This window comes from Canis lupus, chromosome 1 (assembly GCF_048164855.1).
Source record: "Canis lupus baileyi chromosome 1, mCanLup2.hap1, whole genome shotgun sequence".
NCBI lineage: Eukaryota > Metazoa > Chordata > Mammalia > Carnivora > Canidae > Canis > Canis lupus.
The window spans coordinates 116,196,583-116,213,801 of record NC_132838.1 but is presented as its reverse complement, the minus strand read 5'-3'; the positions used below and the strand labels follow the sequence as shown (position 1 = coordinate 116,213,801).

Genomic DNA, 17,219 nt, shown 5'->3' with positions numbered 1-17,219 from the left:
AGAGCCAGAGAGCAAAAGCAGGGAGGATGGCAGAGGAAGAAGGAGAAGCAGGCTCCCCATTGAGTAGGGAATCCAATGTGGGGCTCAATCCCGGGACCTGAGCTGAAGGCAGATGCTTAACCAACTGAGCCACCCAGATGCCTCTAAAGTGTCTGTTTCCTGATTATAGTGATTATTTCATGGATGTAACAAAATGTCTGAATAGACCAAACTGTATATTTCAAATATATGCAGTTTATTATTCTTTAATTATATCTTAAGTTGTGAAGTGAGAATTTTAGCACTATAATAAGAGAGAACTAAAATCCTAAAGAAAATAAAGATAAATATCCTTTTAGCCACTGTAACTAGGTATTAGTGTATTAATATTTCCTTTATGTGAATGCTCATTCACACTAAAAATACAAAGTATTAAGCCAACAAATGATAAGTATAGATCAAGTACACAGCAGACATCAAATAAATACAATCAGTAATTCAGTAAACAAACACAGAGGAAATATCTATCCTTACTAGAAATCAACAGCCTTTAACCTACTAAATTATTAAAAAGTTTTAATTAAAAATAACTCAATTTGTAGTGAGACTACATTGAAACTTATATCATTCCTGACCTCCATATGAATCAATGCCCTCCAATCCTTCTGAAAACACATTAATTCCTACAGTATACAAATACATTCAAGTCATAGCTACCTCTCAGATACCCATGTGTTTACCATGAATCTGTTTGTTTCCAAACTTGTAGATACCAATTGTTTTTGACATTTTACCTATATGTTAATAACATTATATAAAGAAAAATGAAAGGTTGTTTGTTTTTTATGAAAACTAAGTGAATGCTCTAAAAAAAAAAAAAAAACCACCTCATTCAAGAAGGCTGAAAGAAATTCTAAGGACTGAGGGGAAAAAGAGATTCCAGAGTAAGATTGTCTAAATTCTCATTCAGATAGAAACCAAATAATTAGGAGAATGAATTATTAGTGTAGTTAATATAAGAAAGCATAGGGAGAACTCTAATTAGGGAAAGTATGCACTGGTCCCTTATTGAAACAGGTGAACCAGTTATGGGTTGTAAATATTAATTTAAGGGATTCTCGGAATTTTGTATGATTTAAAATAAGCAATTAACTATCTTAAATTAACTGGGCACACAGTATTCTAACTTTAAATCCTCTGGCCAAGGAATCTCATATCTGAAACACAACCATAATTCAATGTGGAAAAAAAACCCATGAATAATTGACCTGTACCAAGAATTACAACTTTAGTAACAAGAAATGCAGAATAACCTTAATATACAACAGAAGATTCATAGTATGTGAAAACTGACCAAAATTTTAAAAGCACATAGTAGTGTTTAGGGAACAAAAGTATGAAATAAAATTGCACAGACCTTTAGGAACAAAATATGTTATAAAATCTTATTTTGAAATACAGTTGACCCTTAAACAACACAGATTTAAACTGTACAGGTCCACTTATACGTGGATTTTTTCCAGTACCGTAAATTTATTTTTTCCAGTACCGTAAATTTATTTTTTCTTTCTTATGATTTTCTTAGTAATATTCTCTTTTCTCTGGCTTATTTTAAGAATACATTATATAAAGACATAACATATGATTTATATTATCAGTAAGGTTTCCAGTCAATAGTAAGCTATTAGTTGTTAAGTTTCTGGGAAGTCAAAACTTATATATTAATTTTTTAAAGATTTATTTTAGAGAGAAATAGCAAATGAGTTGTGGAGGGACAGAGGAAGGAGAGGCAGAGAATCTCAAGCAGACTCCATGCTGAGCACAGAGCCCCAAGCAGGGCTCGATCTCACGACCCAGAGATCATGACCTGAGCTGAAACCAAGAGTCAGACACTTAACCAATTGTGCTACACAGGCACCCACCTCTATGTGAATTTTTGACTGTCCAAGGGTCTGTATTCCTAAACCCCTCAAACTGTTCAAGGGTCAATGGTAACTACAGATTCACAATAAGTTGCAAAGAGTACCCTTTATCCAATTTTGTCCAATGAATACATCTTACATAATTAAAGCACAATATCAGAATCATGAAACTGACATTAGCACAATGCATACGTGTACTATGTCATTTCATCACTTATGCGGATTCCTATAACCACCACCTCAATCAAGACACATCTAGATCATTATCTCACAGATTCTACCTCTTGTGCTACCTCTTTACAGCCATAACCACTACCACCATTCCCCAGCTCATCCCTACCCCTGGCAACCACGATATGCTTTCAATCTCTAAAATTTGGTAATTTCCAAAATGTTCTACAAATGGATTCATTTGGCATGTGACCTTTTGAGTTGGCATTTTTCATTCAGCACCATATCCTTGAGATTCATTTCAGTTGTTGTAGGTATCAATAGTTCAGAAAAAGAACAATTTAAAAACACAAATATAGCTTTTGGAATTTAAAAACATGATTCTAGTGAGGAGATAAAATTTATTTTCTTTTCTTTGATATTTCAAATAAAAAATAAACTCCTAAATAAACAACTAACAAATACTGTGGAAAAAAAAAGAAGCTACAAAAGTATATTATTTCAATCTGAGTCCTGCCCATAAACAGAAAATTCATCAATTAGCCTCAACTTGCCAAATATGTGCCTTGTTTTCTCTTGACAGCAAGGTTTGTTTTTTTTAAGATTTTATTTATTTATTCATGAGAGACACAGAAAGATCCCTGATCCCAGACCCTGGGATCAGGACCTGAGCCAAAGCCAGACGCTCAACCACTGAGCCACCCAGGCGTCCCCAGGACTGGTCTTTTTTGACACTGCCCTTTGTTTTCCTCCATTAACCTTAACCTCTCTTCTGCTACTTACTATTCCCTGTAGCCAGAAGCCATTTTCACCTATTATCCTGATTTTCAACTAAGCAGACTATTAGGACTTCTCTTAATATAGAGCCTATTTTGCTGAAATGTATGGACATGTTCTGGTCACAGAAAATTCAAGTTTTTTAATAGATTATATACTCTTTGTTAACCCTTCTTATCCCAAAATGAAATTAGAAAATCAATAAATGTTGCTTAAAAGAATGAATTAGTAACCGTAGGAAACGCAGAAGCAAGAATTTAGGCAAGATAAGAAGAATTCAAAACATAGTAGATAAAATAAAAAACAGTCAAGATTTTTGGAGGGAGAAATTTACAAATATCTAAATGAAGAAATTTACAAATATCTAAATGAAGAAATTTACAAATATCAACATGAAAAAAAGAGAGAAAGAAATTGAGTCAAAGCACTGATACATTACCTACTGAAGAAAAAGAATGGCACTTACCTTTTTATAATATGAGGGAAAGAAAATGAAGAGTAGTACTGAATTGCAGTGGTATTTGGAGGTGAAAAGAAGAGTCATTTGGAAATTCATCGTGAAAAGGTTACTTCTGGCTCTAGGTCTCAGAACTTTATTCACAGGATTTTATCTCTTGAGGAGACTTGAGACCAGTATTTCAGAGATGCTGCTGCCTCCGTAAACATCTGAGCTCTTATCTGCAATGATGGTGTCCCTGTGCAGACTCAGCCCTTACTCACCTGGGCAAGGTCCTCTTGTCTCATCCTGTAAAACCATCCAAGGCTCCTTCCCTTTCTCCAGTAAAGAAAACACATCTGGCTGATAAATGCAAAGTCCTGATCAGAGATAAGAAATAAGAAATAACCACGTGGTAAGGATTTCAAAATTTGAATCTAGTCCTTCAGTTATGAAGGAAGAAAGACAATTATAGGAAGAGTAAGAAAAAGGCATGAAGTATTTCTCCATCTAAAAGATGGAGAAGATGGAGGTTACCAAATTTACAAGGCATAAACAATTTCCCAGAAAGAAGTCAGAAATTTCCCTAAGCACTTGAAAGACAATGCAAAAATTCACAATGTAGAAAGCAGAAATTTCTGGGGTCAAATTCTGAATCTTACCCAGCAAGATCATGTTGCTGTAGTTCTCCAACATCACATCTCTGTACAAGTGTCTCTGTTCCAAGTCCAGGCACTCCCACTCCTCTTGTGAGAAGTCTATAGCTACATCCCTGAACACCATCAACTGCTGAAAGAAACAACACAAGCATCAATGGTGAAATTCAAAAATCTTTTAATTAATTAATTAATTAACTTATTTATTTATTTATTTATTTATTCTTTAAGTTTTCTTTCTTTTTTTAATAATAAATTTATTTTGAAATTTAAAAATCTTTTAGATAGAACGGGGAAGAAGTGAAAAAGAGCACTGTATACTTACTGTATACACCACGTATATAGTGGTGTATTGAGTATACAGTAGTGTATACTCACTGAGCAAAAAACTGAAGTCGGCGGCCTGTAGTATGGGGGGAAATTACATTGAAATTTGTGACTGAGGCTGAGTGACTATATGCTCTTAAAACCTTCTATTGTTCAGCCACAACATCCTTATGACCTTCCAGGGACAAATATCAGACAATAGGATGGCAGCCCAGAATCAAGAGTCCTTTGTTAATATCACTCGGAGGCCACACCAGGCTTAATCACTAAGTCCAGCTTTATTATGGGATAAACATAATCCCCTGCCCCTCCTTAGGCTACTTTTAGTTGACTTTTCTGTTAGCTGAAGCTGAAAGGATTCTTAGCAGATACACTCCCTAACTGAATACCATTTTCTGTGAGAATGTATAAAATCTGGGTTCTGGGCTAAGTAGCTGACAACACAGGTCTTGTTAATAATATTAATCTCTCACTGATTTCCCGGCAAGATCCCAGATCTCTCTGAACTTAACCCTCCACCAATCCTCTATTTAAAAGCACGATAGGGGGGATCCCTGGGTGGTGCAGCGGTTTAGCGCCTGCCTTTGGCCCAGGGTGCGATCCTGGAGATCCAGGATCGAATCCCACATCGGGCTCCCGGTGCATGGAGCCTGCTTCTCCCTCTGCCTGTGTCTCTGCCTCTCTCTCTCTCTGTGTGACTATCATAAATAAATAAAAAATTAAAAAATAAATAAATAAAATAAAATAAAATAAAAGCACGATAAAGTGCCACATAATAAAATGAACACCAACCAACACCAACTCTCACCTTTATTAAATGAGACACCCCATCTTACAGAGTAAATAAAAGCTTTCATGCAGTGTATCCCTTTTAGCCACTCAGTTCCTCCTTGTTAAGCCACAGATTTGAAAAGAAAGTCTCTACTATTTCCTCCTTCAGTGCTCTATCAAAGTCTTAGAACACAGGAGGTGCTGAATGCCATGTTGGAGAGAAGAGGGACACTTAGGGAAGGCAGTGGACTGTTTCATGGCTATCACCATATTGAATAGTGACTCAAGTAAGCAGTTTAAGGATAATAAATAAAAGTATTCATAAGATGTGATATAAATGGTTAAAATTTTGGAGAGAGGCAATTCCAACTCACATGGGCCATGACTTAAAATTCCCAGAATCAATCAGTCTTCTATACTCCTCTCCTGGTGAAGCAGAGTCCCGAGGAAGCAGAGCTAGAAGGAAGGAATCATGAGAGGTCAGGTTTTCCACAGAACTTTCAAATGGACTAAAAATGCCATTTTCTTCCCTGAAGAAAGGTCAGAGGGATCTACAAAAATCCTGGCCCAAACCAAAACCCAACTGACTCATTCTCACTCCTCATTTTTCCTAGTCCTATGTAACCACTAATTCCCATTCTGTTTCTATAGATTTTCTTATTCTGGACTTTCACATGAATGGAATCATACAGTATGTGAACTTATTGTGACTAGTGTCTTTCATTTAGCATAATGCTTTCGAGGTTCATCCATGCTGTAGCATGTATCAGTATTTCATTCCTTTCTGCAGCTGAATAATATTCCACTGTATGACTAGACCACATTTTGTTTATCCATTAATAGACATTTGGGTTGTTTCCACCTTTTGATTATTATATATATGCTGCTATGAACCTTTGTGCACAAATTTTTATGTTCAAATACCTGTCTTAAGGTTTTAAGAACACGAGTTTTACATTTCACTTATTAAATTTATTCCTAAATATTTTATGCTTTTTGATACTATTGTGAATGGAACTGTTTTCTGAATTTCATTTTTGGATTCTTCATTGCAAGTGCATAAATATACACTTGATGGGGGGTGGGGAGCAGAGGGAGAAGCAGAGAGCAAATCTTTAGCAAGCTCCATTCCCAGAGCAGAGCCTGAAGCAGGGTTTGATCTTACAACCCTGAGATCATGACCTGAGCCAACAGTCACCCAGGCACCCCTACACTTGATTTTTATCTATTGATCTTATATTCTAAAACTTTTCTAAACCCTTTTATTAGTTCTAATAGTTTGTGTGTGTGTTTATTCCTTAGGATTTTCTATTATCAAAAAAAATAAATAATGTCATGTGTAAATAGAGATGGTTTTACTTCTTCCCCAAGATAGATGTTTTTTATTTCTTCTTTCTTGCCTAACTTCCCTGTAAAGTCTCCAGTACAATACTGAATAGAAGTAGCAAAAGCAGCCATTCTTGTTTAACTCCTGATCTCAGGAGAAAAATATTCAGATATTCACTATTAAGTATATTAGCTACATGATTTCTGTTGGTGCCCTACAGCAGGTTAAGGAAATTCCCTTTCATTTTTAGTTTATTAGAGTATTTTTTAAATGAGACGGTATTGGCTTTTGTCAAATGCTTTTTCTGTATCTATTAAAATGACCATGTAATTTTTTATTTTTTATTCTTTTGATATGATGTATCACAGTAATTAGTTTTTGGATGGTCAGATAACTTTGCATTCTTGGGACATATTCCACTTGGCCATGTTGTATAATTCATTTTATATGTTGTCAGGTTTCATTTGCTATTTCGTTGAGGATTTTTGTACTCAAATTCTTATGATATATGCTTTGTCTGGTTTTGGTATCTGGGTAATATTGGCCTCATCAAATAAGTTGGGATCTTAGCTGTATGTTTTTTTCCTTTTTGAAAAAAAAAATTTTTTTAAAGTGAATTCTAGGGACACCTGGGTGGCTCAACAGTTAAGCGTCTGCCTTTGGCTCAGGGCATGAGCCTGGAGTCCCGGGATCGAGTCCCACATTGGGCTTCCTGCATGGAGCCTGCTTTTCCCTCTGCCTATGTCTCTGCCTCTCTCTCTCTCTCTCATGAATAAATAAATAAAATCTTTTTTTTTTTAAAGAACGTGAACTCGGGATCCCTGGGTGGCGCAGCGGTTTAGCGCCTGCCTTTGGCCCAGGGCGTGATCCTGGAGACCCGGGATCGAATCCCACGTCGGGCTCCCGGTGCGTGGAGCTTGCTTCTCCCTCTGCCTATGTCTCTACCTCTCTCTCTCTCTCTCTCTGTGACTATCATAAATAAATAAAAATTAAAAAAAAAAAAAAAAAGAAAGTGAACTCTACACCCAATGTGGGACTCAAATTCACAATCCCAAGGTCAAGAATTGCATGCTCTTCTGACTGTGCCAGCCAGGCCCCCCTGGCTATATATTCTTTAATTGCAGCAGAGGCACCACTGGGGAATTCAGAACTGTTAGTAGGAGTCGTTCTGAACCAGGTTATGTTCAGAACAACAAAGAAAACCTGGTTGTTCAGAGGAACCATACTTTATTTTATTTATTTATTTACTTACTGATTTATTTAAATTTTAAGTAGTTAACATACAGTGCAATATTGGTTTCTGGAATAAAAGTCGGTGATTCATCATGTATATACAACACTCAGTGCTCATCATAACCTTCCTTAATACCCACCACTCATTTTAGCCAATCCCTTACCTACCTTCCTCCATCAACCCTTACTTAGTCTGTTCTCTATTGTTAAGAGTCTCTTACGGCTTGTTTCCCCTCTCTCCTTTTTTTCATTTCCTCTTCGCACATGTTCATCTGTTTTCTTTCTTAAATTTTACAGATGAGTGAGATCATATGGTATCTGTCTTTCTCTGATTGACTTATTTCACTTAGCATAATACATTTTAGCTCCATGCTGTCGCAAATGGCAAAATTTCATGTCCTGGTGGCCGAATAATATTCCATACACACACACACACACACACACACACCACCTTTATCCATTCATCAGTCGATGGACATTTGGTCTCTCTCCATAGTTTGGCTATTGTTGATAATGCTGCTATTAATACCAGAGTGCATGTGTCCTTTCAAATTTGTATTCTTATATGCTTTGGGTAAATACCTAGTATTTTTTTAAAGATTTTATCTATTTATTTGATAGAGAGAGAGAGAGAGAATGCACAAGCATGTATGAGTGGGGGAAAGGGAGAGACAGGATATGCAGACTCCCTGCTCAGCAGGGAACCCAATGCAGGACTCAATCCCAGGACCCCAGGATCATGACCTGAGCCAAAGGCAGACCCTTAACCAACTGAGCCACCCAGGTGCTCCCATGGTAAATGCCTAATATTGCAATTCCTGGGTCATAGGGTGGTTCTATTTTTAACTTTTTGAGGAACTTCCATATTGTCTTCCACAATGGCTGCACCAGTTTGCATTCTAACCAACAGTGTAAGACAAAGAATATAGAAATTAGCAAATGGAACAAAACAAAGAAAGAGATGACAATTATTGGAAGAAAACACTGGAAGTCAGAGATAATCCGACTTGCAACTAAGCAACCCCCTGCAGATGAAATCCAAATCAAAGAAGAAAAAAAACATTAAAAACTTTATTTTTAACATTAAAAAATAATTTCCTGAAATAAAGCATGAATATACATAACGAAGAGACATCAGGGAGAAATGATTCAAAACTGTCAGTATGAAAACATTTCCTAATAAAATTATTAGGCTAAAACCCATGGAAAGTCAAGATAAAAATATGAACTTACCCATGAGAAAAAGGAAATTCACTTGTCAATAGATTTCTCCACTACTAAATTCAGTGCTCCCAAGAGGGAGGTAGTCTCTCCAATATATTTGCGGTAAAATGAATGACAGAATCGAAGATTTAATATGCAGCCAAGCTGTCCTTCAAATAGAAAATATAAAAAGTTCTATGCTACAACAACTTAGGGAATATTGTTCATATGAGTGCTTTCTAAACTACTAGAGGACATATTTCTGCCATAAAAGAGAGAACAGAGAAAATTTCAGGAAAAGCAGTGATGGTAAACATATTTAAATGCAGACCTAAATAAAAATAAGATGGAGATTATGGTACCAGTATGTTAGATGGTTCTTAAAGGTATCTAGTACTTGGTATTAATGCTGTGTAGTTGCCTCCTCCACTGAATAGAGCTGACTTGTGTATCAAAAAGATATTGTGGAAATGATGGAGTATGAGAATAGGTCAAAAAGAACATTATGGCTTCTTCCTATACTCTCTTGCTGCCCTTCTGCTCTGGGGAAAGCCATATAACATGTTACGAGGTCCATATGGAGAGGAACCGAGGTCTTTTGCCAATAGCCATGTGAGAAAATCATCTTGGAAGGTCGTCTTCCAGCTTCAGTCATGCATTTAGATGAGTGTGGCCTGGCCAAGAGTTTGGCTATAACTTCAGGAGACCTAAGCCAGAACCTTAATAATATTAAGCTAAGCCTGCTAAGCCACTCCTAAATTCCTAATCTGCAAAAACAGTGTAAGATAATAAATATTTATTGTTTTTTTTTAGGGTAATATGTTTTACAGCAATAATTAACAGAGAAATAAAGTTTGCAAAATGGAAAATAGACAAGCTCACTGACTGCCTCATTTATAATAACTGGCAGAGAAAGGATATCATTTAAAGCAGCCAAGTCGGGGATCCCTGGGTGGCTCAGCGGTTTAGCGCCTGCCTTTGGCCCAAGGCGCGATCCTGGAGTCCCGGGATCGAGTCCCGCGTTGGGCTCCCGGCATGGAGCCTGTTTCTCCCTCCTCCTGTGTCTCTGCCTCTTTCTCTCTCTCTCTATGTCTATCATAAATAAATAAATAAATCTTTAAAAAAATAAAAAATAAAGCAGCTAAGTCATGGGTAGATATATAGAAATATTTAAGAATACAAATATGAAGTCAGAGAGAGTAAAAATGTCAACTGCATTTCAACATACAAGCAAAAATTAGGAAATTAAAATTTAGATTTAAAATGACAGCATTTGGGACACCTGGGTGGTTCAGCGGTTGAGCATCTGCCTTCCGCTCAGGACATGATCCCGGAGTTCCGGGATTGAGTCCCACATCAGGCTCTTGCATGGAGCTTGCTTCTTCTCCCTTTGCCTATGTCTCTGCATCTCTCTGTGTCTCTCATGAATAAATATATAAAATCTTTAAAATATAAAAAATAAAAAAATAAAATGACAGCATTTACAATAGCAACAAAAATGTTAAATACCTATAAATTTAACAAAATAAGGACAAGGCCTCTACATTGATTACTAAAAATAACAGAATAAAATGAAAGAACATCTAAATGAATAGAGGAATTTATCACATTTATGAGATGAAAGTGATTATTTTCAAGGTATCAGTTTTTCTGCAATATAATGGTGTAAAAAGGTTAAAAGTAAAAGGATGGGAGAAGATATACCATGGAAATCATAATCAAAAGAATGCTAGAGTAGCTATATTAATGAGACAAGGTAGATTTCAGAACAGATTATCAGAGAGAAAAGATGGTCTTTTCAACAAATGATATGAGATCAACTGAATATATGAGGGAAATGAATTGAGTACTTGGTATTACACAAAAATCAATTCTAGAGGGTTTGTACATCTAAATGTGAAATATAATAAATGCAGAAGAAAATATTAGTATCTTCATGCCTTAGAGATAAGCAAAGTGTTCTTTTTTTAAGATGTTATTTATTTATTCATGAGAGACAGAGACACAGAGAGAGAGAGAGAGGCAGAGACATAGGCAGAGGGAGAAGCAGGCCCCCCATGGGAGCCTGATGTGGGACTCAATTCTGGAACCTCAGGATCACACCCTGAGCCAAAGGCAAATACTCAACCACAAAGCCACCCAGGTGCCCCAAGCATCCAACTCTTGATTTGGGCTCAGGTCATGATCTCAGGGTTGTGAGATCAAGCACCACATCAGACTCTGCACTGGGTATGGAGCCTGCTTAAGATTCATTCTCTGCCTCTCCCTCTGCCCCTACTCCCCTCTCTAAAAATAATGATGATGATAATGATGATGAATATGTATCAACTAACAGCAGCAACTTCAATAAAGCAGAAGCTACAGGTTATGTAAGAGAAAACTTCACTCACAGAATATTTTAATACATTTTTATCAATCAAAGACAAATCAAGTGGAAAACAAGTAACTATAGACAGGCCATATATTAGGCCACAAAGAAAAATTACTAAATTCCAATGTTAAAAAATATCATAATGCAGCAAAACTGGAAATTATAAGTGAAGAGGAGGCCTATGTGCCTTACTGAATTCCTCAACTTTATCAATAGGGATTGATTTCATGTCACAGGGCTCAAGACCCCTCCACAGCACTAAGGCTAAGACGCTATACCACTTGTTCTGAGCAATAAATTATCATAAACACAGTGGCTTAAAACAATACAAATTTATTACCTTATGCTTAGGCAGTTAGGTAAAAGCCTGAGATGGTTCTCAATGGGCCAATATCAAGGTGTCAGCAGGGCTGTGTTCCTTTCTGGGGGTTCTAATGGATAATTATTTATTTCTTTATGTTTTCCAGAGTCTAGAGGCCACCAACATTGGCTCCCTTCCTTCAGCCAGCAATTCTGCATATCTCTGACCATTCTTCTTTGATCCTATCTCCCTCTGACCCTAAAGACTTAGGAAAGGTTCACTGACTTTAAAGAATCCAATTGGGCCTAATTGGGTAATCTAAGATAATTTCTCCATTTCAAGGTCCTTAACTTAATCTTGTTTGCAAAGTCCCTTTTGCCCTGTAAAGCAAAATAGTCACAGATTCCAGGGATTAGGACCTGGACATCTTTCCAGGGGCATTATTCCACCTACCCCAACCACCTTTAAAGCTTCTATCCTTGGCTCCCCTCTTCCTGAGAGATACTCAAAAATCCACTCTTTCTATCCCATCACTTCTTCTCCAGCAGTCTTGAATCCAAACAGAATAAGCATCAATATTCCCTGTATCCATGTTTATGTCCATTGTCAGAAGCCTTAGATTCCCTGATAATCTGTCTTTGAGACACTGTACTCCCCCCCGCCCCCCTCAGCTAGATGTACCTTCTTGTCATCTCTCCTCACATCTGGACACTTTCTAGTATGCCCTCTGGAATTCATAATTCATTAATAACAAACTCCTCTTTTATCTCCAACACTTCCTTGAATACTCCCTTCACCTTTGGGTCTAAGGGAGACCGGGCTCTCCCCCAGCGGACTCTGCAGCCTTTTCAACATCTCCCTCTCCTACCCTCCCTACCCCCCAGCCTCTTGTCACTGGGTCTGGAAGCAGGGCAGGTATCCTCCTTGTTCTTATTACTTTCAGACCTTCCTCTCTTCCTTTTCTAAAAAAGCTCTACCTTGGAATTTCATGCCATGAGATTACATATAACTCACCACACCTCACTGCGGTTGACATCTACCAAATACAGGATATTTCTCCTTGTTTTTTGAAAACTTGGGCTCATGGCTTATTCTCTGCAACACTACTCTTTTATTCTTGCAGTTGCAGTACATTCACACAGTTGAGCCTTGCTTACTCATTCTTCCCGGTATGTCTACTTTTCCCTCTCTTGTGGCTCATTATTACCAGCATACTTTTAACATTGTTATCCTCCCACCAGCTGCTGTTCTATTTCTCTGCTCATATTTACAGAGAAATTCTTGGAATATGTTCTCTACACTGTCTCCTATTCCACTCCCCACATTCTACATTACTCAATCCAACTAGCGGCCATCAAAGAAACTGCTCTCCACACATACGAAGGACTATGGTTATTACTAAACGCAATATTCTTCGTTTCTGGCTCCACAGCTGCTGCTACCACATTTACACACACAGTCAGGCACACAGTGTGCAGTCACAATCATGCATGCACATGCACAGGGACACCTAAATAGCCATTACCGTCATGTACAGCTTCCCTCACCATCGTGCACATTATGATGTGCACACACACATACACACCCTCATCCCCACGGCTCCTGAACGATTACCCCGACCTCCCGCTCCCGTAACCATTTCACACAAGCACCCACCGATCCCAACGTGATCGCTGGCGCAAGAGCGGGCACACACATACACAGCTCCCTACCAACTTCCTTCCCCATTCCTTCTTGCTGGCAAAGCCTGAGACTCCGAAAACATTAATCCCTCACTACCCTTCCCAGTGGCGTTGGCCCCTCAGGGGTCATTTTGCGTCTTGGATTATCTTACCTGACCCTGCGATCCCTACAAGAATGTTCCGGGGTGACTCGGGCGGGACGCTTCCTACAGTCGCGAGAGCGTCGGTGCGCGGACAGGAAGCTGTCTCGGCTACGGTGGACATTGGAAAATGTAGTCAAAGCCCGGACAGCCTTCAGAGCCCAGCGCCGAAGATCTCAATTCCTAGGCCTTGGCCCCGGTCTCCATCCTTTCCCTCGACAAAGACCATCGCCCTCATCACTGCTCACATCCGAGGCAAAGGGCTTCTCTATTCGTTCCAGGCCGCGATTCGAACGCAAGACTCCACTGAAGCCTCCACGCTGCTCCCCCACAAATGCTGCGAACCTGGACAATAAGCCAATGCGGCCTTTCGACCGGAAATAGCCTTGGACGCGATGGCCCCTGGGAAATGTAGTTTAGGGTCGTAGAACTACCTCAGAGGAAGGGTGTCATTCTTTGCTGCTTGAGTTTGCTGTCTGGACATCTGACAGACACGTTGTGACAGAAAAGTCCTGTTAGACGGTGGTCAAGCGACCAGTGACTCCTTCCCATCTTTGTCTGAGTCTTGGTCCAGCCTGATGCATATCTCTTATCCCACAACTATCGACCTGGGGGTAGGATGAAGGGGCCCAACTGCCGGAGGGTCCCTTTTCTTCGAAGCCATGGAAGCTCCTACTTTTTTTTTGGGGTGGGGGGGAAGCTCCTTCTTTAGCCAAGGTGTACTATCCTCTTAACTCCTCAAATAAATACTTCACTTAAATAAATAAATAAATACTTCACTTATTCTCATCCTCCAATTACCCTTAAAGAGTTTGGGTTAAATTAATATTCAAGCTTACATTAGTGCTTTGCAAATGCTATTCATGTCTTGGCCTCCCTCCCGCCCCCCGAAAGTTAGTACTTGATAGCTTTTAAATTTTGCTTCCTCTTCTCTGAGCTCATCATTTAGCTGGACAGTATGTCTAAACTTTCTGACCAAGGAGTAAATTTTTTTTCAGTACTTTCAAATTAATCCTTTAAAAATAATTTCTTTTAAAATATTTTTATTGTAAAATAGGAAATACTTGAAGAAAAGTGCATAGAATGTGTATATTCAGTGTATCTCAATACTAATGAAGAGTGCATTGTTGGCATCTCAAGAAGAAATGGCCTATGCATATGATATTTCTGATCCCCAGTCCCTAGCTGACCACTATCCTTCCCATGAGGATAATAAATAATATCGTAGAGGTTGCTTTTAGGCAATCAATTTGAACAATAGAAACCTGAGTAAGGTAGAAGGGCCCACCGTAACCGTCTGGCTGAATATAAACAGGCCTTTTAGGAAACCCACCTCAAAAGAATCTTAAGCCCTAGCTGACCAATGGGTTACTTACATGTGGACACAGGTACCAAAAAAGGAAATTCTGTACTTCCCATACCTTCACACCTTCCCCCTTTAACTACAGCCCCCCACCCCTGCCTCACAGCGGACAGTTTCTGCTTTGCTGTCCCACCCACTGCTCCCTTGCAGTGTATTCGATAAATTTCTATCTCCCTTGTTCTGCCTTGAATGAATCCGGCTTTTACTAGCTTGGCATACCCCCACATTTGGTGGCCTCCACCAGATTAGGGGACCCCACAAATATCTTAGTTGTCAGTTATCCATCTTTGAAATTTATATAAATGCAAATCAAATTGTATGAATTTATCTTGCTTAGATATTAAAACTCCTAATTGAATTAACTTAAAGCTCTATACTTTAAAGGTTTTGCAAAAGGAAAAGTATGCCCATTCAGTCATGAAAATTATTTTCCTCATTTACTACTGTGTGGTGGGACCCCAAGATCAATACTCCCTCCAAGGTTGAATGATTCACTAGAAGAACTCGCAGTGAGACAATACAGAGCAAAATTAGTAAGGAAGAAAGGTGCATGGAGTAAAGTCCAGGAAAAACCAGGTGCATATTTCCAAGGATCCTTTCCTAGTAGAGTCACACAAGACATTAACTTCCCCTGCAATGAGTTGTGACAACACATGTGAAATGCTGCCAACCAGGGAAGCTCATTAGACATTCAGTACCTAGACTTTTTATTATGGGCTGGAAACATAGGCAGCTTCTTCTAGGTGCTACCAGAATTTCAGAATAAAAGCAAGTGTTTAACATAAACTATATGATATGCACAAACAGGCATAGTAGGCCATTCTTATCAGGATACTGGGAACCCCCTCTGGAAAACGAAGTTCTAGATGTAAGTCAAGCCCAACTGTGCATGCAGGACTACAGGGATAAGAATTCTCAGGTCTGGGAACGCCTGGATGGCTCAAGGTTGAGCGTCTGCCTTCGGCTCAGGTTGTAATCCCTGGGTCCTGGGATCGAGTCCGGCATTGGGCTCCCCAGGGGGGACTGCTTTTCCCTCTGCCTATGTCTCTGCCTCTCTTTGTCATGAATAAATAAATAAAATCTTAAAAAAAAAAAGAATTCTCAGGTCTGCTATGTTAAGGCTTTTCTGCACACTACTGTCCTAAACAAAATGTCTGACTTTCAACAACAACAACAAAAATTTTTTTTAATTTTTATTTATTTATGATAGTCACACAGAGAGAGAGAGAGAGAGGCAAAGGCATAGGCAGAGGGAGAAGCAGGCTCCATGCACCGGGAGCCCGACGTGGGATTCGATCCCGGGTCTCCAGGATTGCGCCCTGGGCCAAAGGCAGGCGCCAAACCGCTGCACCACCCAGGGATCCCAACAACAAAAATTATAAGGCAAATGAAAAGGCAAGGAAAAAAAATCAAGATGCTCCCAAGAGACCAAAAAAAAAAAAAAAAAATCATAACTAAACTCCGGTGTCCTCCACTTGTTGCTGCATAAGTTCAGTCTCTACCTCATCTTCACAAGGCCTTCTCTTGTATGTCTTTTCTCTTCTGTTATAAAGGCAGTTGTTTTTGGATTTAGGTCACATCCAGATAATCCAGGATGAACTCCTAGAGATCCTTAAATTAATTGCATCTACAAAGCTCCTTTTACCAAGTAAGGTTAATGAGGGAGCAAAAGGTAAGCTGAGGACAAGGCACAAGCTGACGCTGTCCCACCCCCAGCTCCCAGGAGACATATGTGTAACATTCCTCAGATACTTTTGGCTGCCCTAAAACTAAGGAAAAGGAAAAACAGATTGTTTCTGATAAAGATCACAGTTCTTTTTTAAAATTTTATTTATTGATTGATGAGAAGAACAGAGAGAGAGAGGCAGAGACATAGGCAGAGGGAGAAGCAGGCTCACTGTGGAGCCCAATGGGGGACTCCATCCCAGGACCTGGGGATCATGACCTGAGCGAAAAGCAGACGCTCAACCACTGAGCCACCCAGGAGCCCCAAGATCACAGTTCTGCAGGACATGAGTGTCCATCAATTTATAAATGTCTTAGTGATATACAAATAAAAAGCATTCTTATCAATAGCCTAACTTTCAGAAACCTATAACTCAATTTCCTGGAACCCTAACATCACCCTCCTCTCCATGAGTGATGTGGGAAACAGAGGCAGAAGGGAATGTAAACAAAATTAAGTTTATGACCTGCAGTCCATTGACAAAGACTTGAGATAGAAAGTCCTTTTGGAAACCTCCCTTTTCCTTACTTTCCCCAACTCCCAAGTATATAAAAGTGTGAGGTCACCCCTCACACTTGTAATGCAGCTCTTTATGTCCACGAGTCCTGTCACTGTGCTTTAACAAAGTCACCTTTTTGCACCAAAGATGTCTCAATAATCCTTTTCTTGAACATTGGCTCTGGACCCTAACACTATCCAAAACTACATCAAGATCACACTCACATGTCTTGGGAGTTAGGATATAGACATATCTCTGGGGTGCCACAATTTAGCCCTATACGCGTTATTATCTTTAATCTTACCCTAATAGATTTCTTTAGAATTCTCATCCTC

At 39.0% G+C, this 17,219-nt stretch overlaps 2 protein-coding genes across 12 annotated transcripts in view; both read right to left on the bottom strand.

Annotated features, from left to right (window-relative positions):
* ZNF793 (zinc finger protein 793) overlaps positions 1 to 3,991 on the bottom strand; it is a 147,790-nt gene extending 143,799 nt beyond the window's left edge. For both annotated transcript variants that reach the window (XM_072770284.1, XM_072770220.1), the window contains exons 1-2: positions 3,948 to 3,991; positions 3,570 to 3,665 (exon numbers count right to left, since the gene is read on the bottom strand). The gene's annotated coding sequence lies outside the window, so the exon portion shown is untranslated. The remainder of the gene's footprint in view (positions 1 to 3,569; positions 3,666 to 3,947) is intronic.
* The window catches only part of ZNF790 (zinc finger protein 790), a 32,422-nt gene that overhangs the window by 10,520 nt on the left and 4,683 nt on the right, over positions 1 to 17,219 (bottom strand). For 4 of the 10 annotated variants that reach the window (XM_072839456.1, XM_072839544.1, XM_072839667.1 and 1 more), the window contains 3 exons: positions 5,414 to 5,495; positions 3,948 to 4,074; positions 3,570 to 3,665 (listed from right to left, as the gene is read on the bottom strand). In XM_072839456.1, coding sequence (XP_072695557.1) covers positions 3,570 to 3,665; positions 3,948 to 4,074; positions 5,414 to 5,422 — 232 coding nt within the window. In that variant the 5' untranslated portion in view covers positions 5,423 to 5,495. Of the gene's footprint in view, positions 1 to 3,569; positions 3,666 to 3,947; positions 4,075 to 5,413; positions 5,496 to 11,513; positions 11,605 to 12,488; positions 12,912 to 13,308; positions 13,689 to 17,219 lie in introns of those variants that run through there. The other 6 variants (XM_072839951.1, XM_072839824.1, XM_072839608.1 and 3 more) reach the window with 5 other exon arrangements.